Here is a 27,574-nt window from a genome sequence, read left to right on the forward strand (position 1 = left end):
CAGCAGCAGGCAGCTCCGGGAGCGCTCGGAGCACCGCGGCTGGACGTGCGAAGTCAAACCCGGTTACGAGCATACACCGAGGCGATGGGAAAAGCTTCCTTCGCGCCTGAGATAGCCCTGATCGCTGCTTGGCCCGCGGCGAGGCCGGCCCTGCGCAAGCGTGCTAAGGCTCCCACAGCGCCTGCTCCCCACGCTGGGGCCGTCCTACCCTGGCGAGCAGCAAGCAGGTGTGAAGCAGTGCTCCTATTTCAGCCCAGATAAGGCAAAAACGTTTTCTATCTGTCCACTTTTCTATTAAAGTGACCAAATGAATAGAGTACAGAAAATTAACCCTTTTTATTGATGCATTGCAATTGTTCTACATTTTTACCATATTATGTAGAAAATACTTAAAATACAAGCTACTTTGTAAAACCAAAGACAAACATTGAATCCAAAGATAAACTATGTTTTCACAATGGACCCTTTTCCCATATAGTTAGTATTAAATTTTTAAATATCTATTTCTTCTGTTAAAATGATTTTTACATACCCCCTAAGTACATCAGCAATACAAACATAGATCAGTAATTCAGAAACTACCTGTATCTAGCGACCTGTAAAAAGGAAGAGCACAACCATAAAAGAAAGTTAAATTTTACACAGTAACTAGCATATCAAATACATTTAATAAAGTAGGAATTCCATTGCAATATCAAGGATTCAAGCAGAAATACTAACATTACATATAATGTACTGCTACATGTAGTGAGATAGATATATTTCAAGCTGAATCTGAAATCACACATTATATAAAGTTTAGCAACAAACAACCATGTGGACATGCGGCACCATTCAGAAGTTTAAATAAAATAAAAAGAAAGCAGGGCTGTGCCAATCCTGTCATTTAGAAGCAATTTAGTTTCGTGTACTAAAAGAAATTGCTGAGTCAGAGGTTAATTACTGCATCCCATCAACTAGGTGCTAAGCAGGAAAGCTTCAGACATTGCAGTGGCTATCACAGCTGTGAATACAGGTCAGGAACAACTCCGATTTAACAACAGTTCATGGATCACATGAATGAATCTAGATGGGACTGTGGTTACCAAATATTCAAAAGGTGAATCCCAAACTATTTCAGAAAAATAGTAATTAAGGAGTACTCCAACTTCTACCCAGAGAGAGCATATTTCTTTACAAAATGCGTAGCAGCTCTGAAAATGAGGACAGTCGATTATTTAAACTAATTTGAAAGCTGTATATGCATGGGAAGAAGGGATACATCTCCTTAGAGCCAACTACAATATACTTACATTGGACAACACGTACCAGGGGCCAGATTGAGATCTGCCACACTTGTGAAGCCAGTGCGCCAAGGTGAAAACCTGGTCCTGCTGGGGTGGCCTTTTCTTGTTTGGCTGGTTTATGCTGTGTTTCACAGGGGAATTTCAGGGATATCAACAATATGTTGTAAATAGAGAATGACTCAATTTCCCCATGTCGTTTCCATCTTGTCCTCTTTGTTCCAATACTTTTGGAAACTTGGACAGTGCAGGAGATGATACCGTACTTTGTGAATACATTTGACTGAGTTTAATGATCATTTTAAACTGCATTTTTTTGGTGGGAAGTGGGGGCAGAGGAGCAGGAAGGTTCTTCAAATTTTTAGCACATTTTGCTAGTGGTCTTTTTTCCTGTTACAAGTGCATACAAAACACTTTACTAGTTGTGAAACAGGCCATAAAGTTTTCCTGAAACACAGGAATTGGAACTTGTTTTGCCTTTTGATGGAAAGGCACAACTCTGTAACCCAAGAGGTATCTCATGGTAAGTACTGAAAACAAGCAATGTAATATGGAAAAAAAGAAAGTGCTTACAGCAACAAAGAGCATTGTTTACACCAATGATGTAAAATAGCAAGATCAGTTGGTTATCCTCACTTTTACAGAAGTGCTCTGACTAGAAATACACTGAACAACAATGTCACTAATGCTACTGTCCAGTTCAGAAGTCCTTGATCCCTCTATTGAAGGGGATACCAAACCTTTAACAGTTCATCAATTTCAGGTCAGTCCAGACTTTCTTCTATCAGTAAAAATACAGAATTTCAGAAATTAATTTTGCCCTTTTCACATACTGGTCAGAGAACTGGCCTGTTTTCCACTGAGACGGAACACGAACTGGGATTCAAGGTTACCAAAACCTCTTATTGCTGCAGTAATACTACCGCTCAAGCGAGTTTATTATCCATTTGGACAAGATACTTAAGTCTATATACTGAAGATGAGAAATAATTCCTAGTACAAGGGACCCAAGAAAACGAAGTGTAGTTTAAAAACTCCACTGATTATGAAAACTGAGTATTTCCTCTGCACACTAACTAGGCATACAGCTGACAAACCTTCCCAACAATTCCACATTAGCAGTAGCTTTACAAAACTTTAATGGTATTATGTGCTTTACAGCAGGCTCTCTTTGGTATAAATATTCTGTCACCAAGCTAGCAATATTTTACAAGAAATGTCTGCTATTAACGTGGGGGAAGGTAACGCCATACTAATCTAATAAAAAGTGATTGCACATATTTAATCACTTCTGCAATATTAGACTAAACATTCCAATGCATTCCCAGCACTACCCTATTCGAAATGCACTGACAGACATCTAACAGTACATGTGCCATTTCAAGGAAAAGCTTTAAGGGAACATCGCTTCACTCCAAACAAAAATGTAGCTTTTTATGATAGCATTAAAACCGAGAACAATGCACCTATGCAACATACTGCTGTTCTTGCTGTGATAAGCTTAGTGAATTGCTTCAATTCGACGGGGGCTTGCTGGTCCCTCATAAGGCAAGCTCACTGTAAACTCTATTCACACTACATCATCATTTAAGGCACTACAATAAGGGGACACACCAAACAACTCTTCATCACACATACCTGTGCAAAACAAATCAGAAGGTATCCTTTTCTCTCATGAAGCTCTACTCCTCTCTCAGTGCTACAGTGATGAGCTCTAACCATTGCATTATATCACATACATTCCAACATGAATCAATTCATTTTGGTTTAAATACAAAGGATACATCAACTCCATCCCCAGGAACGTTTAAGAATTAGACAAACACTAAGTACAGAGTTCAAGTATAATCACTACACATTTTGATTACAAAGACAGAACGTTTGGGGTTAGCAGGAAGTTTTGCTCGTTATATTTTTCTAATCAATATGTACATATTTCATTTTATGTAAAATATTAAAACACCACCAATACAAAACTTCTAAAATAGTTTTAAATTCAGTAATAAACTTTAAAATCTGGATTTTTTTTCTTTTTTTCTTTTTTCTTTTTTTTTTCCTCAATTCCTACATGCATGTACTGTATACAAGTCTTATTAAGAGCGCTTTAAAGTAGCTGTTGACATATCCGGGAGGATACGCTCACAGGAGTATAAAAAGCTGTACACATCAATACAGTGATGTTTCATTGTATTTTAAATTGTTCAACTCCCTCCTAAATGAATCATGTGAAGAAAAATATTAAGAAAAACAGAACAAAAAAGTCCTGTGCTTCTGTGAAGGAATCCAGCTCCGTTTTAGGGCCAGCATCTAATATGCTGCAGAAACCAAATTTTAGAGCAATGTGGCACTATTCATTCTCAACTGAAGACTACAGCATCCTGGCAAAGATCTTGAGCTCTGTTACACAGTGAGATCTTGAATAAAGTTCAAAAAACTTAAGAGTTCTTCAATGAATGCAATAAAAATTTGACTATGCTGTGGAAATGCAGAATTTTCAAGAAAACAAAACAGATTTCAGGGTTTATGTTGGTTCCTGAATATATAATGTTGCTAGTACAAGGCAGCTGTCTCTACCAGTCCTTAAAAAATTTAAAAAACAGAGAAGTAAACACAAAACTTTGACAGTAACATATATGGAGATGTAATGGCTTTTACAGAGCCAGCAATTTGTTAGAGACAAATTAAAATAGAAAACAAAAATTAAAACACTAAACTTGATTTTAAAACTGTCATAGCAACACAACGAGATAAATGTGCACTACATTTTTAGTGGCAACATGGATTTGTGCAAGCTGCTGAAAAAATAATCTGCTAGTCTTTTTGTTTAAATTATACAAGTTAAAAAAATCATCACATCTGTCTTCCAAGACACTGATTTTCCTTACCCTTCTCATTAGCATAACAGAACAATTTTAAATAAATGTGACCATGAAGTTTTTAAAAGCATCTATAAAAAGTAAGTAAAACTTTAAAAACTTAATTAGTGACCCTCGTACTGGTAACAAAGCATGCTGCTCAGTTAGTGACTGAACTCACCAGAGACATTTTTGAACAACATACCAGCAGAGAAGGGAGAAACAAAAGCCAGGCAGTCATTACCAGGTAAAGGTTCACCTGAAATCCTTCTCCAATCTCTCAGGCCTATTGCAGGACAGTGTTCTACTAGGAACTACAAGTATGAGTACTGGTTGATCTTTGTAGGGCTCAGCGGATATCCAGTGTAAATAGCAGATCCTCTGGAAGCACCAATATAGGACTGGGGAGCAAACTGGTGTTGGTACTGGGCAGGTGGAACATTTGCAGAAGTCAGCAGACTTGGACCAACACTCACAGGGACCTGGTGGACAAGTGTGCTAGGGTGGGCAGCATATTGGGTGTGCCGTGAAGAGCCCTGAGGGGAGAACAGATGGGCGATGGAGGTGGTGGAGCCCAGTGGTGCAGCAGTGGTTGGAGCATAAGTGTACATATGAGGCTGGCTGGACAGGTGTGCATTTGCAGTTGCTGCTGCCAGGTGGGGATGCACGGGGCTGCTGTGCTGAAACGTGTAGGGAGCCTGAGAAATAGTTGATGTGAGGGGTGCCACATAAGCTTGTTGCCTACGTGGGCCTGCATTTCCACTTCTCTCCTGTGAAGCCAGCACTGTTGTTTGCTGGTTCTGCAGGGAAAAAAAGTAAACAAAGTTAGCGGGTATCCTCAGGCAACAAGAAAGGGTTCAGCCAGAGCCTCCCAATCAACACCTGGGTTCTAGCTGCAGGACTGACTCTTCTGTCAGAAACTCCATTCCCACCTGTGAAACCCTTTTAATAATTTGACAAGGGTTACTGCAGTTCCACTAAAACCAAGGTTACTTTTCCTCCACAATGAGACCAAACTGCCACACCTGGGGTACCACAGTACTTGGCTGTACAAACGCAGGCAGGCTCTAAGACTGACCCAGCCTGTTAACTCTTCCTCAAGGTGCCGTTCTGCACCTCAGTGAGAGAGGCAGCAGGACTGCCCCATTTTACAACAACAAAGCCTGTCTTGTCCCCATGCCAGAAATGGGCTGGAGATGTATCGCTTCCTCTCTTCCAAAAGGCTACAGCAGCTTGACTCAAACATCAAAAGTAGTAACACAAATTGAAGTAAAACCAGGCTCTAAGGTTTCAAGGGAAGTCAAGTGCTAATTGTTAGTTTGAGAGACAAGGTTCAAGCTTAATCTCCTGGTCAGGGCTTTGTGAGATCTAGAAAAAGGTAAAGAACAGAAGAATCCCCTCGTCTCATACTGTTTAGTACCTTAAACACTACTCAAATTCAGCAGCTGGATCCTGGTGTCCCTCTCCCACCTGAGCAGAAAGATTCACTCACTGAAAGACAGGCATGACTGGGAGTACAAACAAAGAATACAAGCACAACTGTGCTTCCTTCTCCTGTGCTCTGGTACAGCAGCAAATTCTTTGGCTCAAGAAACTTCACCTATACTTCCCACAAAGTTTACCCTATCCTGCACAGCCACAGAACAGAATCATCTTCAAAGAATTAACGAGGTAGCAACTATGAATCCTCTTGCAGAGGAGTCACTCTGCCATATTGTATAGTGTTTCTAAAGCAACTGACTGCATCATGTTCAAAGGCCAGCAAAAGTCACACGGTGATTACCTGGCTGAGATTGAGAGGCTGCACACCATTTGTTACCACACGATGTGATCGATACCCAGTAGGTGTTATACAGCATCCTGATGACTGCCCGCTCACAGACGCCACTGGCTTGGTCTTACTGGTGCCGCTCAGGATACCTGAAAGATTTCAACAGCTTAATCCATTCTTCCCCCTCACACTCCACACACTGTGATAACCAGCTTAGGTAACTGAAGACACATAGGACCTACTTCCATAACAGAGCCATCTCTTCAATTATAATTTAAAATTTGATGGTACAAGAAATCATTGGAAACTTTTACAGATCTTTCTATGTGTAGCCAAATATAGATGAAAGGTAAACGTATCAAACTAAAAACAGACTGAAGCGTGCATTCTCAAAACATCAGCTATGAAACTTCAAGCAGCTGAAGACCTAATGCAGACAATTCAAAATTGTGAGGACAAAGCTGTCAGGGATGAGACAGCATCTGAGTCTTGGCAAAAACTACTGAGCACAGCAACCTACGAGTGCATACCTACCTGAAGACTGGGTAGCTACAATGCAGTCATTGAGCTGTGTTTTCAATGGTGGTACAATAATAGTACGGGAGTTGGAGCTGTCAGATGCTCCTCTGCTTGGCAGCTCCAGGGCACCGCCTGTACTCCTGAGAGAAGAAAGTGGGTCTGTGGCATAGGGGCTGTTCAGGGAGGAGTCGGAATCAGGGGAGTCATTAACAGTAACGTAGCTGATGACATTGGACCTCTGCTTCATACCCAAACTGCAGGGGGGAAAAAAAAAAAAAAAACATTCTAGTTTTTCCCACAAGACATCTCCCTCGCAGATCTTATACCCTCCTCCTAGTCAAGTGTGATTCTGGTTAATTAAAGAGACAAATAATACAGTGGACATGATGCAGCCTTTTCAGTCAGTGCAGTGGCTCTTAGGCTAGACATGGCTTTGTGTGTAGCGTTCCCCACTCTCCCCGATACTTGGGCTCATCTGATTTCTCCTGAGTACTGGACTGCTAAATGAACTTCCTACCTGGCAGGTTTGTATTTGCTGTCTTCTTCCTCATCAGTGTCACTACGAATGGTGATGACGCTGACAGGTGGGCTTGGAGTGTCTGGGATCACAATGGGCTGGTGCTGCTCCTGCACTGGGACGAGTACATTGGAGGAGGAGGAGGTGGAGCGCAGAGGACTGCTCCCAATGAGCGAGTAAACTTGAGTGGGCACAGTCTCTAGAGTCGTGCTGGGCCTAAAGGAAAACCAAAGCAGTATTCATCTGTGTCAGCAGGCCAGGACAAATCAGCACCAGCATGAAAAACAGCTAGGCTTCAGCAGGCTGGAGCACACGTACAAAAAGAAACGTCTTGAAATACCCAGAGAACCTCAGTGCATACCGTCATATAGCAAAATGCCATGGAATGTGTCCCAGAAGGGACAAATGCATTTAGTAATGCTCTGAGCAGGACCGATCCGGCTGAGCACTATCAGAAACTTGCCACCTCTTGTCAGTTGTATTGTCATGACACCAACACATCCTGAATGCATAAAAGCCCCCTTTGACCAGTACAGTAAAGCACTTGGTCAACCATCAACCTTACGATCGCATTGGAAGTAAGATCACTTAAATCAGTGACTATAGTACAAAGGCCTTATCCAAGACATATTTAAAAGCAACTGTAGCACAAACATTACATAGACAATAACTCTGTAATCATAAGAACAGTTTTTCCACACCATGAAAGCGACCTCCACAACACACCCACAGTATCTCTAGGGGTAGGAGATGAAGCCTTACTTGGCTGCACTTGGCGCTGGCTGCTTGTTCTTCTTTGCTGGAACATTGCTGTTTTGCTGCTGCCTAACAACGTGAGCAACCCCAACATTCAGAGGCTGTGCTGTAGCTAACGTCACATGGTTGGTCAGTAGTGATGGTTGTTGCATGAGAGTGCTATACTGATTTCCATGCGAATGCGCATTCCTGAGGCAAAGAAAAAAAAAAAAGACCCAAATCCCATGGCAGCACCGCAGGCACTGCAGCGTAGGCACAGCTGCACTGAGCTCCTGCATGAAATTGAAGGGGAGGGTGAAATTCTGTGCAGTGCAGGTAGTACTGCAATGGCACGTATTTTCATTGGGCATAGAATTGGACCCTGTGTAATCCCTACCTCCAGTCAGCTAATTGCTGGCCGCCACCAATCGTCTCTGGAATCACAGCTGCTGGCTGAACAGAGTTGTGCAAAGCAACCCCTGGGAGCTGCTGCCAAGTGGAAGGAAGCAGTATCTGCTGGGTTCCCCCAGGCCAGGCCTGCTGCAAAACAACAAACAGATACACAGGTTTACTAGACCTCAGTTCCTACAGACAGAGAGAGACTTGTTCCAAGCAATAAATGCACTCATGTAGATTGTTAACTTGCAGAGATAAAGGCACATCATTGCACTTTCTCCAAAGGTCTCAGAACAGCAAGACAACACAAAAATCAGAGAAACAAGCTTCTCCTGACACCTTGCTAACCTTTTGTATCCCAGATGTCACCTGGGAAAAAGTCGTACTGCAGAACGCAGACAGATATTATGCTGCTGCTGGATGCAGCAAAAGTGTTCAGGACTGTTTTGCGTATAAGCTTATGCATCCTGCTCTGCTGGAGAATTCCAAAATGTGAAGCCAATTTGGTCCTTTCTGTTTTTCTGGATTACAGGTCTCACATTGAGATAGCTGTGATAACGTTATTATCATGGAAATGTACCCCACCTCAACTAAAGTAGTATAGAAAAACCACAGTGAGGGAAACATTTACTCACATGGGAGATACATGAAGATATTTTCAATTTGTTAGAATTATTAACATTCCTGTTCAAATTGACAAAAGACAGAATTTTTTTGAAAAAAAAAAAAAAAAAACACTAAATTCTGCAGTACAATATTCCCATGATTTTGAAAATACATGCCTCTTTATTGCAGATTGAACTGCAAAAATATAAAAACCCGCTGTTTTAAACAAAATATTTCTGCAAGTAACAGATCCACGTATTACAAATACTGGTTCCAAACAAGAAGCCTTCAAAGCAGAGAACTGCTAAAACCTCTGCCAACATAAGCGGAATAATAATAACAATAATATTGAAAAAAAATAAAGAGAAATGTGTTAAAAGTCACACCATGCGTCTTTCCAAAAGCCAACACCTGCACAAGACAAAGCAGAGAGTTTAATACAGCAAGATATTTAAATTCCCAACGAGAGGCAGAAATCGGGCCTTCCAAGCGACGAACTGTTTTGACAGAGGAAGGACAAAAATATGCAAAGCTTAGCAAATGGCTAATGCAAACTCAGGGGAAGCAGCAGGGGAGAAGTGTTGGAAGCACTAAAGGTGAGCAAATTCACGCCAAAGGCTCCCAGAATCCAAACAGAAATAATAAGTTCTCCAGAGAAACTCAGAATCCAGGCTCATAGTTTGGAGACAACTGGCTCTGATCTCCCATTGCTGTACAGGGGAGCTGAATGTCAAGTCCGCTGTACATGCACAGGAGAATCGATCTAATTTGCCTGTTGAATCAGAAGTCCAAGTACACTTTTGAAAACAACACTAATGTCTCACTTGTGTCCCAAGCTCTGCTACAGTCACCCCTTGCCGTTTTCAGAGCCTAGATTGCAGCCTTTCAGCAATCAAAATTCAAGAGGAGGAAAGGAGATACATCCCTGGAGCTGTCTTAGCTCAGAGCTGTGACCCAGGAGAAGCCCACTCTCCTGCCTTCCCATCCTCAGAAATAGGGAGTGGTTAACTTGGTTCAGAAGAACTCAAATGAGTGGGTTTTAATTTCAGTACAGGTATGGCTCGAGCAAATTCCACTTCAGGAGAGGTCTCCATCTTGGAAGAAAATGACACTCAAACTACCACTAAAGCCACAAGAAACAACATGGTTCACAGAAGAAATGGAATGTGCTTTGAAAGACACGTGAAGATACCAGCACTTAAGTGTACTGCAATGCTTTCATAAGCTTCACTGATCTGATTCTGGAGTTTTACGATGACTTCTCTGTGGCACTTGCAAAGTTGTTCTGATGCAGGTGCCATATTAATACAAAGAGGACAATTTTGAAAACATGTACTTTCTAAAGGTGTATTTACTTCCTTCCCCCATCGTTTTTTTCCAATTGTTCCAAATACCCTACAAGCTAGCTTATTGGCATTTTAAATACTAACGCTCACCTTTAATTTCAAACAAGAAATACATACGAACTGAAAGTATCTGTGAAGAACAGTATCTTTTTCTGGATGAAGCAAGCTACCTGTGATTGGCTACAAATAATAAAAGGCCAGAAACCTGTCAGTGTTGAACAAAGGTTAAGAGAAATCAACTGCTAAAGCAATACACTAGAGAATTTGCTATCATTAGAGGTTTTAGCCTGTGCTTAATGACCTGAAACATTTCTACACGAAAAGCAGCTTTTCAAGTGTTGAAAACAAAAGTAGGTAGCTAACTTGCCAAGTAGTTCAAATTCTGGCCATCCAGGTACCTGTAGCAGAGTCAAGCTAAAGGCTGATTCCTTTGTATTCAAAAATCAAAAGGCAAAGATAGGATAGTAAGCAAAGAACGAGAATAATTATAACTCTTCTAAAGCGTAGCTTAGAAGAGCTTTATACTACTAGGCTAGTAAAGAGTAATAGTCAATGGATCTGGATTCTTTACAGAGCCACACTAAACATCAGAGTCAGACAGTGCTTCAGCAATGTTGGGGAGGAAAACAACAAGACATTAAGATGTAGCGAGAACACAGCCACAAGATGGCACATGCTTCCATGCCCTCTGCAAGTCTAAGTTAAAACAAAAACTCAGTTAGTGAACACAATCAAGGGAGGCAATTACCAGTACTGCAGCCGTCTGTTCTACTAGCGCTGGCCGGCCGGCTGCGCAGTTCAGAGTAAAGGGAACCGCATACTGCGGCGTGATGGTGGCTACTTGAGGATGAAGAGTTGCTACCATTAGTGGTGTACAGCTTCCCTGAAATGTAGATCAGGCAGTGAGTGAAACAAACGTACTGAGGCAGGATAAGTGGGTTCAGCAATAGGGCCAGAAAAGGTTTCACCTCACTGGCATTTTATAGTGCTTGAGTAGATTCCAGAGTTGTAATGGATGCAGTGAAACCAACACTCTGACCCTCTAGGCATGTTCCACTATGCAATTATATGTCCCTGAGGGGAACACAGGGAACGTGGAATTTGGGAACGGGATCTCTCTGATGACATAACTGAGAAGTAAATATGAGATAGTGTTCAGCTACTGTTATATTTTACCAGGTCCCAGAGAGCAAGTTACACTGTCTCTTAAATACACTACACTAAGCCATAACAAACTGCACCCCCTAGAAGGGCACAGTATTTAATATCGTACCTCCAAATTCACATACAGTACTCCTGGAAAAACTAAGGCATTTATTAAAAGGCACCAGAGGTCTTTTTGTACCATTAAAGAACAGTTATTTGTAATGAAACTACCAAGAAACTACCAATATTAGTCTCTCAAACATCGAATTAAAACTATATTCATAGTCTACAGTTTGTACTCTCAAGAAAAATAGGGTTTGGATTCAGGTGGGCTTCCTTCAAGCGTATTCTGTTTTCTGGATACTGTTACCTGTATAATTCTGCCAAACAAAACAGAAATCACAGAATGCCAACAAAATTATTTGGACTGAACAATCTAAAATTACTCCTCTGCAAGTAGGTCAGTAGTACAATATACTTCCTGGATAGTAAAATTAATAAAGTATGTGTTAATGTCAGCAAAAACTTAAACTATGCAAATAAATAGAACTGTGGTCAAATTAAAGACAATTACAATTATTCAATGAATAATACTTGGGAATGACTGGGCACTCAGTATATATTAGATTTTTTTTTAAATAACATTTTAGTTTACAACACATTACTAATGTTTTAAACATCTTTTTAGAGTGACCTGTGAATTTTGATATTGCATGCCATTTAAACTGCAAACAGAAATAGGTATGTCATTGCTACAGTTCGATTCACACTAACAATGCAACCAATTGAGAAGAATTCAGAAATAATTTCATTGATTTAAAGATGAAATTATAACATGCGTTATCTTTGCTACCACCTCTGTTTTCTGGGATCTCAATTCTCAAATGGATTTCATCTAAAATTTGCTGCCTTATTTTTGAAGTGTATGCAAAAGTGTACACCGCTACCTGTAAGGCGGTGCACACCTGTGTAAAAAGTGTTTTTAACAAATGGAAAGCACACGTTTATTCCTGTTATTAAATCAATCCCCTAAAACCAGGGAAGCACATGATATAAAATAGTTTAGACTTAAAATAGGGGGGAAAAAAACAAAACAAAACAAATGAGAAAACACTGTCTTAGAAGTGATCTCCATTTAACCTTTCAGTGCTCTGAGAACCCTCAGCACTCGCCCCAAACACCAGGTGAGTCAAGTTCTCCTGGATGGTGGTAGGAATTGCAGTTATCTCTGGACTTTCTTTAGTTATTTACCTGGGTGAGAACTCCAGACTGGATCTGCAATGGCTGTGCTGCAGGTGCTTGTGGTACAATTGGGACAGCATTCTCCATCCTCACTGGGAACCCAGAATGTTTTGTAGTCGCCTGAAGTCCAGCTATGGGGCAGAATAAATCACAGCAAAGCTAAGCTGTTTTTATTATTATTATTATTCCCAAATCAAATCCCCACCAGGTAAGAGAAGACGTAGTCAGATGATGAAAAAGAAAAGCTGTTCCCTTTAACAAAAGCTTACTAATAAAACACAAGCTGAAGTAAATGTGTCTGCAGCCCCAATACAGGGCAATCATGGACAACCAGCCCTCAAATGCTCAGCTCTGTTCAAGTCTGCAGTCTTGTTTTCAGAAACAAACAATCCAGATGCGCAAGGTAACAGACATCTAATTCTGTGTTGCTTTAGACTAAGTTCAAAATTCAAGCCTTACACTAGCAGTTCCCATTTCATAAATAATACTCCATATTAGCACAATCCAGGTATAAAGATGAATGGAGAATTTTCAGGATTAACAGAGCTATGCTTGTGCTAACTTTACTTATTTGCAATCTGTGACAGTTTATTTCTTATTAGCACACTACACAATTGCATCAATAGTTGTGAACTGACTTGAAGACCAGATATTTACTCTTGACATAAAAAACAGCAAGACATTTTCTTATTTTCAGATAGGCCTGACTCCTCTGTCCGCTGCTTTTTGAGGAATGCTGTTGTGTTCAGTTTGGGGGGAAAAACTGGTTGAACAACCAGAGGAAGACTGCAACCTGGGCAGGCAAGATACTGTCACCTGTTCAAGCATGACCTGGAAGAGAACCAAATTGTCTACACACGTCTGACCTGATTCTGCATTTATATCTGATGCAAGAGCATTGAGCGACAAGCACAGAGTGGTATTCTGTACTTTCTCAATATAGTGTTAATCACAACTTCTCATTTTCATCTAACTGAAACAACAGTGCCATACAAAGGGTTTTTCAACTTACTTTGGAAAGCAGGGGGACAAACAATGAATGTTTGCTGGAATGGGTCAGTCTGTGTGCAGATCTGGGTGGTTCCAGGTTGCAAGGAAACACTTTGTTGTGCCACTCCTGCAACCGGTGCTGCGGATGATGGATACAGAGCAGACTGATAGTTTAGCAAGGAGACATCCGAGTTTGCCAGGGAAAGAGTAGCAGCAGCAGTAGAATTGGAAGCCAATACACTGGCCTAGAAAACAAAAATATTACAGATTTATTACTCCTCCTTGTTATAAAAACAAACAGGAACTGTCAAGACTACACTGTGAAACAAGCACTAGGAAAAGGTTTTAGGTAAAAAGCGTAAAACAACATAAGAAAAAAACATGAATTGCACCAACTTTACATACGTTGCTGAATTGACAGGCCAATATGATTAGGTGAAGAAGAGAATGCCTTGGCTTGAGTTTTGGAAAATTACACTTCAAGACAAGACTACAAATTAAATATGGTATTTTGCAGAAAAGGCTACTCCTTTTCTTCAGTTAATATAAAACAGCTAAAAGATGCTATTACCTGATTGTGTACTGTATTGAGCTGGTTGTTAAAGCTCATTGTCAGATTTGTGCTTGTATTAGGAGCAACATGAGTCGTGAATGGGCTCTTAATCTGATTCACTGTATCATACATATTAACTCTTCGTTTGCAGATCTCCATATTCTGAAAGCAGGATTTCACACTGAAACAGAAGACAGAAGGAAAATACGAGATACATAAAAATATTATCTACAATATACCTGAGACATGACATTTCTAACTATGTCCTAAAGCATGAAAAGGAAGCTTATGAACATGCCTTCGCTGTTTTCAGATCAGCCAGGAACTGCAGAAAACAGCATCGAAGTAAAAGTGTGCTATTCTGTGTTTCTACTAAGTCTTCTTGAAACAAAACAAGAAATCTAAGGAAGCTTACTGATTACTGTGGGGAAAATCTAGTAGATGTGTCATTGTAACAAATGGATGGTTCAAAGTCTTCAGCGGAGTAATTCTCTTATCTGCATCAATAGTCAACATTTTCTTCAACAAATCAATATACTCCCTTCGGTCAGCCTTCTCTGCCAACATGTCGGTCCCTTCTAAGTCTGTAGACATATTCACCTTGAAAACAAAATTGCAGTAGTTCAAGCAAACATCACATTCACTGCTGCTTAACAATTCAGTAACTTCATATCAAGCAGAAATAGTTATTAAACATTTCTGTCTCTTAGCCAACTTAATTTTAGGTACTACAGCACTATCATGTAACTTTTCCCTTGCCCCTTCTAAAAGCAGAAGTCAAACTTACACACGGAATTCTCAGCTCAATAAGAAGCTGGTCTGCTCAACAGACAGCAACCAGGCTTCATTCTCCACCGCCTGGCAATATGCCCTCTTTCTATTTTGCAGGGTTGTAAGAGGCTAGCAAATCAGAATGACAAGATCCTACATTCTCTGCACAAATGTCAAGCCATGATAATAGCTACAAAAGCAAGAGAAAATCGATACCGATATGTTTAAAATGCAAAGCCTCATTATTAAAAACACTCAGATATTCCTCCTTTTCACCTCTGAAAGCATAATGAAAAAATAGAACAGTCTGTAGTTCCTGTCAGCATGCTGAGATCTCCAAAGCTCAGTAAGAGGCTTAATCCTATAAACACATCTGCAGGTGCTTAGCTTTCCTACTACTTGACTGCAGCTAGACTACTTCTAGTGATGCAGGCTAAGCACACTTGTTACATCCACCAGATCAAAGCCTAAGAAAGAACAGGAAATCTCTAACAGCTTCATAATTAATATTGTTGTAGTCTTCAATACAGTGATTTCTGATGCAAATTGGCTCCATGGCAAACCTACATTATTTTTTTCAACAGCACGTGGAAAACAACTGCTCCTGCCCAGGAGCCTCCTTTTTAGAGACCCCAATAATCTAAGTACTTAAAATGACAGTTATCTGTGTGTTACAGTATTTCTACACACCTGCGCCATATCATCCAAACAGTTGAATATATATTTCCGTGCTTCTTTTGATTTTATCCCTGTCTCCAACTCGTGTTCTTCTGGGGTCTATAAAATAAAGCATTTGTTAATATAAACTGAGATTTGAGAAATTGAGATATAAGAAAGAAAAAGCAACAAGAAAAGAGTCAAGCCAGGTAATCTTTTGCCTGCTTTAATATAAATTATATGTCAGTGTGCCAAACCAAAGAAGCCATGGGTTCTCATCTGTCAAACTAGATCACTCGTTAACCACTGTCAAAGCTGAATTAACAATTGGATCAGTTCACTTCAACGCTTCCTTAGGTAGCACTAATGTGAAGATTTCTGGTTTAGGAAGAGAAAAAAAAGGCTATAAATATTTTTAAGTCCCCCATTTGCAAAGAAGAAAGGCAAAACTCCCTTCCTTTGGAAGCTCAGCTTTGAAGCTAAATCAAGTGTACATCTGATTCTTTCCTGTCCTCTGCCAGTACACAAACATTTCTGTTACTAAAACCCACCCCATGAGTACTCCCTACTCTTCTCAGTATTGTCAGGAGATGACAACAAGATGACATACTTCACCAAGACTGAGCAGACCATAATAGGTAATAACCATTATCTCAGTTACTTTAACACCCACTCTTTGCTGGTGCTATCATTCACAGCTGCTATTGTTAGATGAGTACTAGGAGGTCTGCACAATTTCTGGAATGAAATACACAAATCAGCTATAGATTGGATTTGAAATACCATTCAAATATACTCAGAATGTTTTCACAGCACACCAGATGTGAATTTATATCAAGTCCTCACCCATCTAGTCGATCAAGGGAAACCAGCTGATGTGATCTTTTTGGATTTCAGTTAAGCTTTTGTCACAGTTTCCCATAGGATCCTACTGGACAAAATGTCCAGCATACAGCTAAACAAAAACATCATACGATGGGTGAGCAATTGGCTGACGGGCAGGGCTCAAAGGGTTGAGGTAAATGGGACCACATCTGGCTGGCGGACAGTCACTGGTGTGGTCCCCCAAGGCTCCATTTTAGGGCTCTTCAATGTTTTTATAAATGATTTGGATGTAGGACTAGAAGGTGTTTTGAGTAAATTTGCTGATGACACTGAACTTGGAGGAGTTGTTGACTCTGTTGAGGGTGGGAAGGCCTTGCAGAGAGATCTGGACAGATTGGAGAGCTGGGCAATCACCAACCACAGGAAGTTTAACAAGAGCAAGTGCCGGGTCCTGCACCTGGGACAGGGCAACCCTGGCTGTACGTACAGACTGGGTGACGAGACGCTGGTGAGCAGCCCCGCAGAGAGGGATCTGGGGGTTGTGGTTGACAGCAAGTTGAATATGAGCCAGCAGTGTGCCCTGGCAGCCAGGAGGGCCAACCATATCCTGGGATGCATCAAGCACGGCATTGCTAGTTGGTCGAGGGAAGTGATTGTCCCGCTCTGCTCTGCGCTGGTGCGGCCTCACCTCAAGCACTGTGTGCAGTTCTGGGCACCACAGCACAAAAAGGACGTGAAACTGTTGGAGAGTGTCCAGAGGAGGACTACAAAGATGGTGAAGGGCCTAGAGGGGAAGACGTATGAGGAGCGGCTGAGGTCACTTGGCCTGTTCAGCCTGGAAAAGAGGAGGATGAGGGGAGACCTCATCGCGGTCTACAGCTTCCTCACAAGGGGGAGTGGAGGGGCAGGCGCCAATCTAGTCTCTTTAGCGACCAGTGATAGGACCCGCGGGAATGGTGGCAAGCTGCGACGGGGGGTTCAGGCTGGATATCAGGAAGAGGTTCTTCGCTGAGAGGGCTGTCGCCCACTGGAACAGGCTCCCCAGGGACGCAGTCACGGCACCAAGCCTGTCAGAGTTTGGACTGTGCTCTCAGTCATATGGTCTGAATTTTTGGGTAGACCTGTGTGGTGCCAGGAGTTAGAGTCGATGATCGTTATGGGTCCCTTCCAACTCAGGACATTCTATGATTCCTCAATGAACTAAACAGAATCAGTAATCAAAAAGAGACAAACCTTTAGCCTCCACAGTGGGTATCCCAAATTTGGATCTCTGTTAAAAAACCTGCTTGTTTTCGTTCCCGCACTGAGCAGATACTCCGCTGGAAGGCCTTGAGTTTGTGAAATATAACGTATCTAGGAAAGAAAATAAAAAGAATGAGGACTCTCAGTATAATGAGCTAATAGCTAATGGAGTAATTATCAGCCAGATTTGTTCACAGGTAATAAGAAATAACCTGTAAATAAAGGATGCCCAGATAACTGAAATTTCCTTTGTCATGACCCTCTCCCAGAAGGAGTCTATTTAAAAGCTTAAGGAAAAAAACCAATAATAGAAACTATCTGATTTACAGATGTTAAGGTAACTAGGCCTTGTTCAGATTTTCATATATAGTTCCCTTAACATGTTTCATTTCTTATTGGCAAAACTCCTCCTATTCCACTGTGCCAAAGCAACTGAATATCGCCGGGCACTAAAATCACCATTATAGCTTGTGATCCTTATGAATCTATTGATTCAGTTTTCACTTATGCCACTGTGGATCCTAAAGAACCTGCAGATGAGTATCTTTTTTATCTACACTTTAGCTCAGCTAAGCAATCTGCTGGCTTTATGAGACCTAACTATTGCTTTATAGCCAAAGGATGTTTAAACAGTAATTGTAAATCCCATCTCAAACCCACGAACTCATTCCTGGAGGCCCTCTCGAAAGTTCTGCCTGAGCTTCATTTGCTGCTCCAGAAATCTCAGAAAATATGAAAAAAGTCAACCTTACTTTTCAAAGGCAATTTGGATATCAAAATCTACTACATGAAGTCACACCTCATGCTGCCTCACAAAGGACTGCAAAATCCTGTCTATTAAGCAATGGAAAAAGCACCTCCTCCCCACCCACCTACATGACTAGATAAGGTTCTCAGAATTACACAAAACTCACTGTGCAAGGAAACCACCATGGTGTACCTCAGTTATTTTCTAACTCACTCTGCTCATTAAGGTACCACCATGCTTCCTTTGGAAATTTACAGTGCCAGGAAGATATAACAAAAACTTAACTAAGTTTGAAAACTTACTTTTGTGTTTTGTCACATCAGGAAAACTATACCAAGCATTGTCAAAAGACACCACCATAAAAACCACAGTGGAAAAATTAGCATCAAAAAGACTGTCATATAGACATTTTGTCCTTTTATAGGCAACTGACTAGCCCAGGTAATAATGTTAAGTATCCACGGAAAGAAATAATTAGTTCAAGATGCCTTTACAGTCACTTGCCCCTGTATTTCAGAGACAGCTTTGGGCCCACACTTTGCATTAAAAATGAGGGCTGCTGTAGGTACTAACAGGACAGGAATGATAGGCTTGCTTTGTTTCCACATGGAAAAACTGCCCTCATGGTGAAATTATAGAGGGTGTTTCAAGTCAGAACACACTCGTCACTTCTGTTTTGACAGGAATGTATTTCAACAGCTTTGGGGTTTGGAAGCCAGGGGGTTAACTGTAAATTGACTCTATATTGGATGACTACATTCAACTCAAGGTAAAACACACAGAACTGTGCTCTACTGTGCAATGACAAACCAACAATGAGAATACCACAGACAGAAAATGAACTCAAGATGACAGACAACAGCTCATTTATATTAGATGAAATCTGATGCAGGATACAGTGGGTTCAGAGGGTCTGGACACAGATCATTGTGGTTTCATTTGAACATCCTCACAGCTATCGTGCACTCTTACCTGATCATACTCTGATGCTCCTGGATACAGAGGCCAGCCTAGAAACAGCTCAGCTATCACACAGCCCAGTGACCACATGTCAATAGCTTCACAGAACGGTAAACCCAGTATGATTTCAGGAGCTCTGTTGAAAACAAAAGGATGAAAAAAAGAAATAAAAGTAGTAAAAATTTTGGCTCAGAAAACATACAGTTCTTTCCTAAAAATTACTCTGGATAATGCTTCTCCTTCCCTCATCCCCCTCCAAGTAAATCCATGTGAAACTAAGGGATGCACCTTAGAGTAGAAGATATTTCCTCAAGCGTCCTAGCAGATGCCAATCTTTTTATCACATAGCAGCATGGTTGATTTTGCTTTATTGCCATGATGCCCTCCAACTCATAGGTGGGAACAATGTAAAAGTCCTAGCTGGCCTTTATGCAAATGTGATATGAAGTTACTCCTTCGATAACTGGTTTGATAACACATGACAGTATGTATGGTGAGAGGCATCCCTGAGACAGCACGCAGCCTACCCTAACAGAACTTGGAAGAACAGTTCTGGCAGGCGGTGCTTAGACTTTTCTCTGAAGAAGGCCTCATTACCCCAGGGAACCAGCTGCAGAAGGCTGCCTGCTTGCATGTGGAAAAGAATGGCATCTGCAGAGCCAGAGAAAACAGCTCTTCAGAGATACACTTGGTTTCCATTATCTGGTTTTCAGGCAGGGTTTCTTTGGAGAGTTTCAAGTTGGACAAATGGACAGTGGACAAAGAGAACCCAGCTAGAGATTTTGACTGCTCTGCAAGATTGTGTTACAGGTTTCTGTGCACTGAACCACGCCTAATGCAAAATTTACCTGTCTGGCCTAGCCTTCAACAGAAGGTGATGGAAAAAAACTCACACTCCAGGAAGGATCCACTTCCTGGATCTCCTAATTCTCAGTTTGGAATTGCAGGGAGGTTTGTCTGGAACTGACTCAGAACACAAAATGTTGTAGTACAACTCTGCACCTACACACTGTTCTGAAACAAACTGATGCTGTTCTGTCAGGCTAAATTCTGGTCACACATTTGCATATAGCATAAAACCCAAGTGCTGCAATAACCATGTGAGTCGGTATGGGAATTTACTCTGGAAAGTACAGGAAATATTTAGACCTTGCTCTTCTTCATGCATAACTAACACAACATCAAAAGAAGACAGAAAAGTCCTAGGCTACAGGCCACATACTTTTCTGGATATGACTTAAGTAGCATACTCTAAGGCCAGCATGCAATTTCTTGTATTAGACTTTATGTTATGTTCTGTTGTTAAAAAAAAAAGGTTCTGAGGTTCTGAAACCCATTCTGATCTTCCTACAGAATTCTGAAACAGGGTTCGCATAACACACAGGTGTCAAGAGATCTAATACCTTCCTCAACTGTTCAACTTGGATGTACCTCCCAACTGTTTGTCACAGCAAGAAGTGACTCTCCAATTCATCACCCTTTGGGTTATAGTAATAGAGATACAGCTTCTGGTTTAGGTGACTGTACACAATTACCATTAGCCAGTCTCCAAAATAAATGTACTCATCTTAGCTGCCCAAGCGCAGTGCCTCTGAGAAAGCGTAAGATCTATCAAAAATGATAGATAGTTGAACCAACTATTTGCTGCAGTGAGGTCACACCTACACACTGTTGTTCACCTTTAAAGCAAAGAAGTTCTTATGTCTGAGCCCCTCAAGAACAGAGCCGTGATAATCTTTTATTCTGATTACTACAGGTTAATTTAGCCAAGACTTTCTGACATTCACTCCATTCCCTGTTATGGTATCTTCCACTCGCCTGCTCTAGTTGGCTGTAATCTGTTTCCACCTTCTTGCTCATCTATCCCTGGCACTAGTTGACTTTGGAATGGTTTTGCATATGTGAAAATATAATATGATTACGCTAATACGATCAATATCTGATATTTTGATTCTGAATCTCCAGCTAAAGCTTTATATTGTAAAAGAACTATGCCATAACAGATCCAACTCTCTGTAGGCTAACAGGTGCTAACAAGAGGAATCCATTTCTGTAGTACTTTCACCTTCACAAGCAGAGCAAGTACAATGCAGTCATACACGCAGGGTTTTCAGAACACCATCAGTCTACTAGCCATCATCATCGAGAGCCTGTATTCTTGATTCTCCTACTTACACAGGAATTTCCAATTCAGATGGGACTCAAACCATCCAAGTTTGGAAGTTTGGCCAAGGAAGGCTGCATGCATAAGCTTCCTTGGTTTGGACTGCCCAGCAATGTGCAACGTAAGTGGCTTGTGGAACATGCAGAACTTGCTAATCCTTCACAAGCCCATGAAAAAATCCCACCCATTCTCATGGAAAGAGAGATTAATGGCAATAAAGGCTGAATGTGATGGTTTGTCCGTCTTTAACAACATGTTGGAGTAGACTTGTGTATTTGGAAACCTCAATACCAAAATCACAGTAAATTGAATTCTACGCATTTTGTTTCCTGGAACTTAAATGAACTTCTCACAGGCCACTTGATTTCATTCTGATTCCAGGACAGAGCTGGTAAATAAGAGTCTCTATCATCTCCTTTAACACTGCTATAATTAGCGGCCTTATGAGATGTGAGTTGAAACAAGACAACAGGCGTAAGTCACTTTCATAGCTGGGCTGTCAAAGATTAAAGTGATCTTTACCATCTTAAGCTCTTTGAAATACGAAATCAAACATTCTTTCTTTGCATATGTGCTTGCAAAGGTCTGCTCTGACTTCCAAGGTTAGCAAATAAGCTCGGGCACTCTTGGAGAAGAGAGGATTCACAGCAGTAGCAGAAAAATCTAAGACTTAGTTAAGCATTTCAAAACACGCCATATTTACGCAGAGGTCGTCAGCCCCCTCCCTGTTCAGAACCATAGTAATGTGAAGATTATACAACCGCAGCCAGCAACGCAGTGAATAACATGATCACAGCTCAAAAGCTGCATCAGCAAGCAGAGAAAGTTAAAGTTGGCAGCACTCACTGCTGCTTCCCAGGCCAACACGACTGGGACAGAAATAGGGAAGGCAGCCCAAAGCAGAAGTAAGGAACAGACAGTACTCCATTCTGCAAGCTCCCTCAGCGCTCAGGGGTCTGAACTGAAGATAGGACTTGAAGCTCAGGGACTGAACGTCAGGTACTCCTGAACTGACCCCCGGGAAACATCAGGAGGTAGGGATGTCAGCAAGACTCACATGATGGCTGTGCTTGCATATACCGAGTAAAGCTCTCTGAACAGCAGGAAGGTAAGTCTTACAGGGATTTTTCATTTCTGCAGGCTGTCCACTTCCCTCTATTGTTTATCCTCCACAGGGAGAACAAAAGCATCCATACCCTTCTGCACCTGATGCAGGGAGCGTATACTCTGGTTTTCAGGCCAGGAACTGTTGCTGATAGACCTCAGGCCACAGAAGCCAGTCACTGCATAGAAAAGTGACTGCCAGAGTCAGTCTACTCTGAGCCCACGCCAGGCTTCAGAGCCAAGGAATTCTTCACAGGCACTTCTCACACTAAGTCAACCATGTCATGGCAGCGAAACTGCCCTTCTTGACTGGGGTACACTGCAGAAGCACCAGTAATGCTTGTGGAAAGGAGAAACCTGCCTCAGCCTTAACGCTCTTGCCTGACAAACCCAATACTACATCCCAGCTGGAAGCACGGGCCAGCTGCACCATCAACACCAAAGAAAGTTGTTGACTGCCAGAAATACAACCAAAACCTGGAGGGAGCAGGGGTGTTGGACAAAATGAACTCCAGAGGTACCTTCCAACCCGAACCGTCATGTGATTCCAGGAACCTTCCTCTGGCCTCCCCTCCCCTGGAGGGCAGCAGCCCAGGGAAGCGAAGCAGCCACTAAGGGACAGCAGCGGCTTCCACTGCTGCCTCTGCGTGGCCCAAACCTTCTCAGATGCCTTTTTTTTTTTTTTTTTAAAGACACGTAAAGTAGAGGTGTTAAGAATTAAATGAAGGCAGGCACACGCGTTTCAAAATAAGGCTTCAATATGAAGAATTCAAACGGTTCAGCCAAAACTCTCCACATGATTAAGGGAATCGAAGACGGTATAGCAAAGCATTCCCCCATTTCATCAGTGTACATCCAAGCCCATGCAGAGGAGCAGCGCATTTAGCTATTATTGAAAAAGCTGCATCTTAAAGCAATGGCCCCTAAATATACAAAGAGGTTGCATTTTTTCCTACGGACCTATTCAAAGTTCAAAGTCTCATTCAAACTAAGACTGTTTAGTGTTCAGCAGCACTGAGTATAATTAATGAAGAAATGCTTCTTTCCTTCAGGGTATATACATATCAGAAAATTCATCTCTATAGTATCTGACCTTCTCTCTCTACAGGAGACAGAGGTTACCTAAGCCCAGTAACAGGTATTAAAAGCAAAAAAGCAAACAGAACACGTAAAGTTTATCTTTAATGTCTGACAGAGAACCAAACGAAAAAGTGGCCTCTATCAATTTACTATATACAGTATTAAAAAAAAACAAAAAAAAAAACACTTCGAACTCATCTCAACACTAACGTGAATATGGTTAAAGCAACCCAGACAGATCTCCCACAATAACCTGGTTTCCACACCATCTCTGTAAGTTCCCAGAATATGGATTTTAGTGATCACCACCATTAAACGAATTATGTAACACTAAATATTAGATTTCCACATCGCAGCATTCTTAACTTCAGTCGAGCAGACACCCTTAAATGCCGTCTAATCTTAGGGTACTTGCCTGTCGGTCACCCCTTGGCAGGGAGGCGGAAGTGGCTTTGAGCTCAGTTCAGCACACAGAGATGAAGCAGGCAGCTTCCTTCCTGGCAGCCCCTTCAAGATACTTATCACCCCTTGCTACTTGTGCCTCAGCCACTCTTGTTTTTCACGTGTGATATTACAAACTGGAAGGCACTATATGCCTCCCCAAACTGCTTTGCCCACATCAGTTGCAAGTCAGACAGAGCAGACTCTTGATCAGTGGTAATCTCTTTCAATGCAACAACAACTAAATTAATAATGCATTTTAGACTGCAAGCACGTTAACAGAGTTATAGTGCATAAAAGAAAATTGCAGTTACAAAAAATAAATAGTTTACAATTGAAAAAATGGGGGCCAACCAGCTGAGTGAGGATCATTAGGAATGGACTAAAAAAAGGGTGTATCACATGAAAGGAACAGCACAGAAAGCTGGTACTCAGTGGAAGTAAAAAACAAAACAAATGGGGCAAGGATACAGGGAGTACAAGGAACAAATAGAACAAGCTCACAACAAGCCAGGGCTTTAAACTGAAACTAGGGAAAGACACCAAACAGTGCAGAGACAGGATGGGGTGGAGTGTTCTGAATGCTGTCCTGTCCCAGCTGGAAGGACTAGATACTAGTTAACTTGTGTGTCAAGTGAACTTGCCAAACGCTGAAAGCAACCACTAACACACGCAGCAGACTTTTACATGTCCCTCAGATGCCAGAAGTTCCCCCTGCAGCCATAAGTCTACAGATACTTTATACTAAAAAACATCCTAAAAAACAAGCTTTAGGAATAATTGAAAGAAAAAAGCACACGTTGCTCTAGCTAATCAATTTCTGAGTTTTAACAAGTTTGCCCACAGAATAGGAATTTTTATATATTTTTTAATTCTTAGACAGCAGTAAGGCAAAAGTCATTTCCACTTCTCACTAAGGGAAACAGAGATCTAGCTCATCCCCATTTTAAAAGAACTACAAGTCTCATGAAAGCGTGACTTATCAAGGGCTAATCCAGGAAGTTGTGCTCATGAAGTGAGTTCAGATGAAGGTGGGACCGGGACAAAAAGAAATCGGCACCCCTTTGCCTTCTGTCTCTTCTAAATGACTGTGGTCACTGTGCTAAATTTAAGATCATGGCAAACAATCCAAAATAAACTACTGACTCGTAGCATACTGTTTCCCCAGTTTGCTGCTTCACGCATCATCACTAACTACTGACAGGGTAAATCAACTTAGTGCACTAATCTGGGGTCAGAGGTAGGTACCGGACTGTATATTATGTCGCATTTGCAAAGCAGAAGTTTATTATTTTAATTTTACTTAATTTACTTAATTTACTTAAGAAGTACTTATTTACATGCAAGTGGCCGAAGAGATCTCCAGGAAACAAGCAGAATGGTGAATAGGCTGATCATTTCTTTCCCCCACCCCCCAGCTGGAACTGGACCTAATCGCAGAAGAGTTAAGCATGTGTAGAAGCGGACCCTTAGCACGCTTATCAGGATCAGCTTCCCTCTGCTAGCGCAGCATTCTGAAAGCAGGCGTTGTGTCAGGACGTACCTGTAATAGCGTGACTGCAGGTAAGTGGAGCACACTGCTTTAGAAACATGACTGGCTGAACCAAAGTCTATCACCTTCACTCTGTAGGGCTGGCGAGCAGGATCCACCAACATGATGTTTTCTGGCTTCAAGTCAGCATGTATCAGACCCAGGCTCTTTAACTTCATCAAGGCAGTAGCCACTTGCTGCAGAATTGGCCGGATGTATTTCAGGGGCAACGGGCTGAACTTATTTTGCTTTAAGAAATCATATAAGTTCTGTTCTAGCATCTCAAATACAAGGCATGTATGATTCTTGTGTTGAAAGCACTCATAGGAGCGAACAAAATTATACTCATCAGCATTCTCACTACTCAGACGAGAGAGGATGCTCACCTCTATCTGGCCCTGCCTAGCATAGGAAGGATGGTTCTTCAGGATTTTGATGGCTACAATCTCCTTCGTGCTACGCTTCCAGCATTTCGCCACCTGCCCAAACGTTCCACGGCCCAGGAATTCCAAGACCTCATAGCTGTTTGTCATAGAGCACAGGATCTCATGCTGGACCAGCTGATAATCCCCTTCTCCACTGGAACTGCTGCTCTTTGTGGTTACCGTGGTGGTTGTGGCCGCAGCACCCACCGCAGGTCTGTTTTGCAGCATGAGAGGTGGATGTTCCTCAATTATCTGCACACTACCGTTGCTGTCTACCTCTTCACTTTTCCTTTTTAATCCACATTTTTGGTATGGTTCCAGTAAAGAAAGGTTGCTCCTATGCGTTAGGGTTTGGCTGTTCTGGAAGGATGCTGTTGCACTGCTGCCTGTGCTGTCGGCTGCTGTAACCACAATGTGCTCAACTGAAGGAGCAGGGAGAAGGAGGTTCTGATCGTAAGCAGGGACGCTGAAATTGGCTACCTGATGAGATGAGCTAGCTTGCCCTTGAGCTGCCGGGAGGTTTTTGCTGTGGGTATAATACTTGTCACTACTGCTCTGTCCTGAAACATCCCAGACAGTGGGCTCCACTTTCAGTTTCTTGGCACTGCAGAAGGCACTCGAGGATACTGACGGAGGGGAAAACACCTGCAGCTGTGAGGCCATACCTGAGAAGGGAGAAACGAACTCATTAGGACTACTTAGTGGCAGCAGGCTGCAAAGGAACAAGAAACAAAATGGCAAATATTCTTCTAAGCACCACAGGGTGCCTAACACCAAGGAAGGCAATGCTGTGAACAGCTGATTCTGAGCGCATCCAAGGGGCAATGCTCTCCAACAGACCCACTGTGTTTTACCTCCCCGCCTACAGTTGGAAGAACGCAGAGCTCCTCACCCAACTTCCTAAAGGCTAAGGAAAACCCAGCGCGAGACGGGAAAGCAGCACTGAAAAGCAGAAGACGACGCGAAAGCAGGAAGATGCTGAGGAAACTAAGGCCGGGGTCGCTTGTTTGCCTCTCCCCCCAGGCCCGGTTCCCACCTCCGCTGGGGCAGCGGCGAGAGGAAGCCCCAAGGAGCGCGCGAGCTCCTCGCCGACCGCCACCGCAGGCCGGGACGGCCCGGGGGCAGCGCCCGACGCCCTCCGAGACGCCGCGGCCCAGAGGCGGCCGCCGGGGCCGCTCGCAGCCCGCTCCGCCTGGCCGGGACACGGGGACGAGGCCGCCGCGAGCCCCCCCCCCGCCCCCCGCAGCGCCGCCCCGCCGCGCCCCGCTCCCAGCGGGGCCGGGCCTCCGCCGCCCGGCCGCTGAGGCAGCCCCAAACCCAGCCCGAGCCGCCGCCGGGCCTCCCCGCGGGTGGGCCCCGGCCCCGGCCCGCACTCACCGCCGGTGGGGGGTTCTCAGCCGCGGGCCGGACCTGCCTGGGGGACACACGGGGGTGCGGGGCCCCGCAGCGGGCGCATCATAGCCCCGCCGCGGCCGCCGGCCCGGCCCGCTCGGCCCGCGCACTCCGGGGGGAGCCCCCAGGCCGCTCCGCCGCCGCCGCCAGGCTCCGCCGCGCCCTCACGGCCCGGCCGGGCTCCCCCCGCCCCGCGCCGCCGCCGCCGCCCGGGCCCGAGCGCCCCCCGCGGCCTCGCTGCGCTCCCGCCGCTCCGGGCCCCTCGGCCGCCCGCG

At 42.9% G+C, this 27,574-nt stretch overlaps 1 protein-coding gene across 3 annotated transcripts; it reads right to left on the reverse strand.

Annotated features, from left to right (window-relative positions):
* Window positions 1–316: 316 nt before the first annotated feature.
* HIPK1 (homeodomain interacting protein kinase 1) lies at window positions 317–27,419 on the reverse strand. 3 transcript variants are annotated; one of them, XM_035561313.2, is made up of 16 exons: window positions 27,285–27,419; window positions 25,495–26,572; window positions 19,175–19,298; window positions 17,446–17,565; window positions 15,421–15,507; window positions 14,375–14,559; window positions 13,978–14,140; window positions 13,429–13,651; window positions 12,426–12,547; window positions 10,777–10,911; window positions 8,078–8,217; window positions 7,708–7,890; window positions 6,946–7,161; window positions 6,444–6,682; window positions 5,922–6,058; window positions 318–4,938 (listed from the first exon to the last, which is right to left on the reverse strand). In XM_035561313.2, exons 2-16 carry the CDS (start codon window positions 26,568–26,570, stop codon window positions 4,453–4,455), a joined length of 3,636 nt encoding a protein of 1,211 aa, XP_035417206.1. In that variant the 5' UTR covers window positions 26,571–26,572; window positions 27,285–27,419; the 3' UTR covers window positions 318–4,452. The 3 variants fall into 3 exon arrangements, with proteins under 3 accessions (XP_035417207.1, XP_035417206.1, XP_035417205.1); XM_035561312.2 differs by having other exon boundaries at window positions 319–4,938; window positions 8,078–8,220; XM_035561314.2 differs by lacking the exon at window positions 10,777–10,911 and having other exon boundaries at window positions 317–4,938; window positions 8,078–8,220.
* Between the last annotated feature and the right edge of the window lie 155 nt (window positions 27,420–27,574).

The sequence above is a fragment of the Cygnus atratus genome, chromosome 24, assembly GCF_013377495.2.
Source record: "Cygnus atratus isolate AKBS03 ecotype Queensland, Australia chromosome 24, CAtr_DNAZoo_HiC_assembly, whole genome shotgun sequence".
Classification (NCBI taxonomy): Eukaryota; Metazoa; Chordata; class Aves; order Anseriformes; family Anatidae; genus Cygnus; species Cygnus atratus.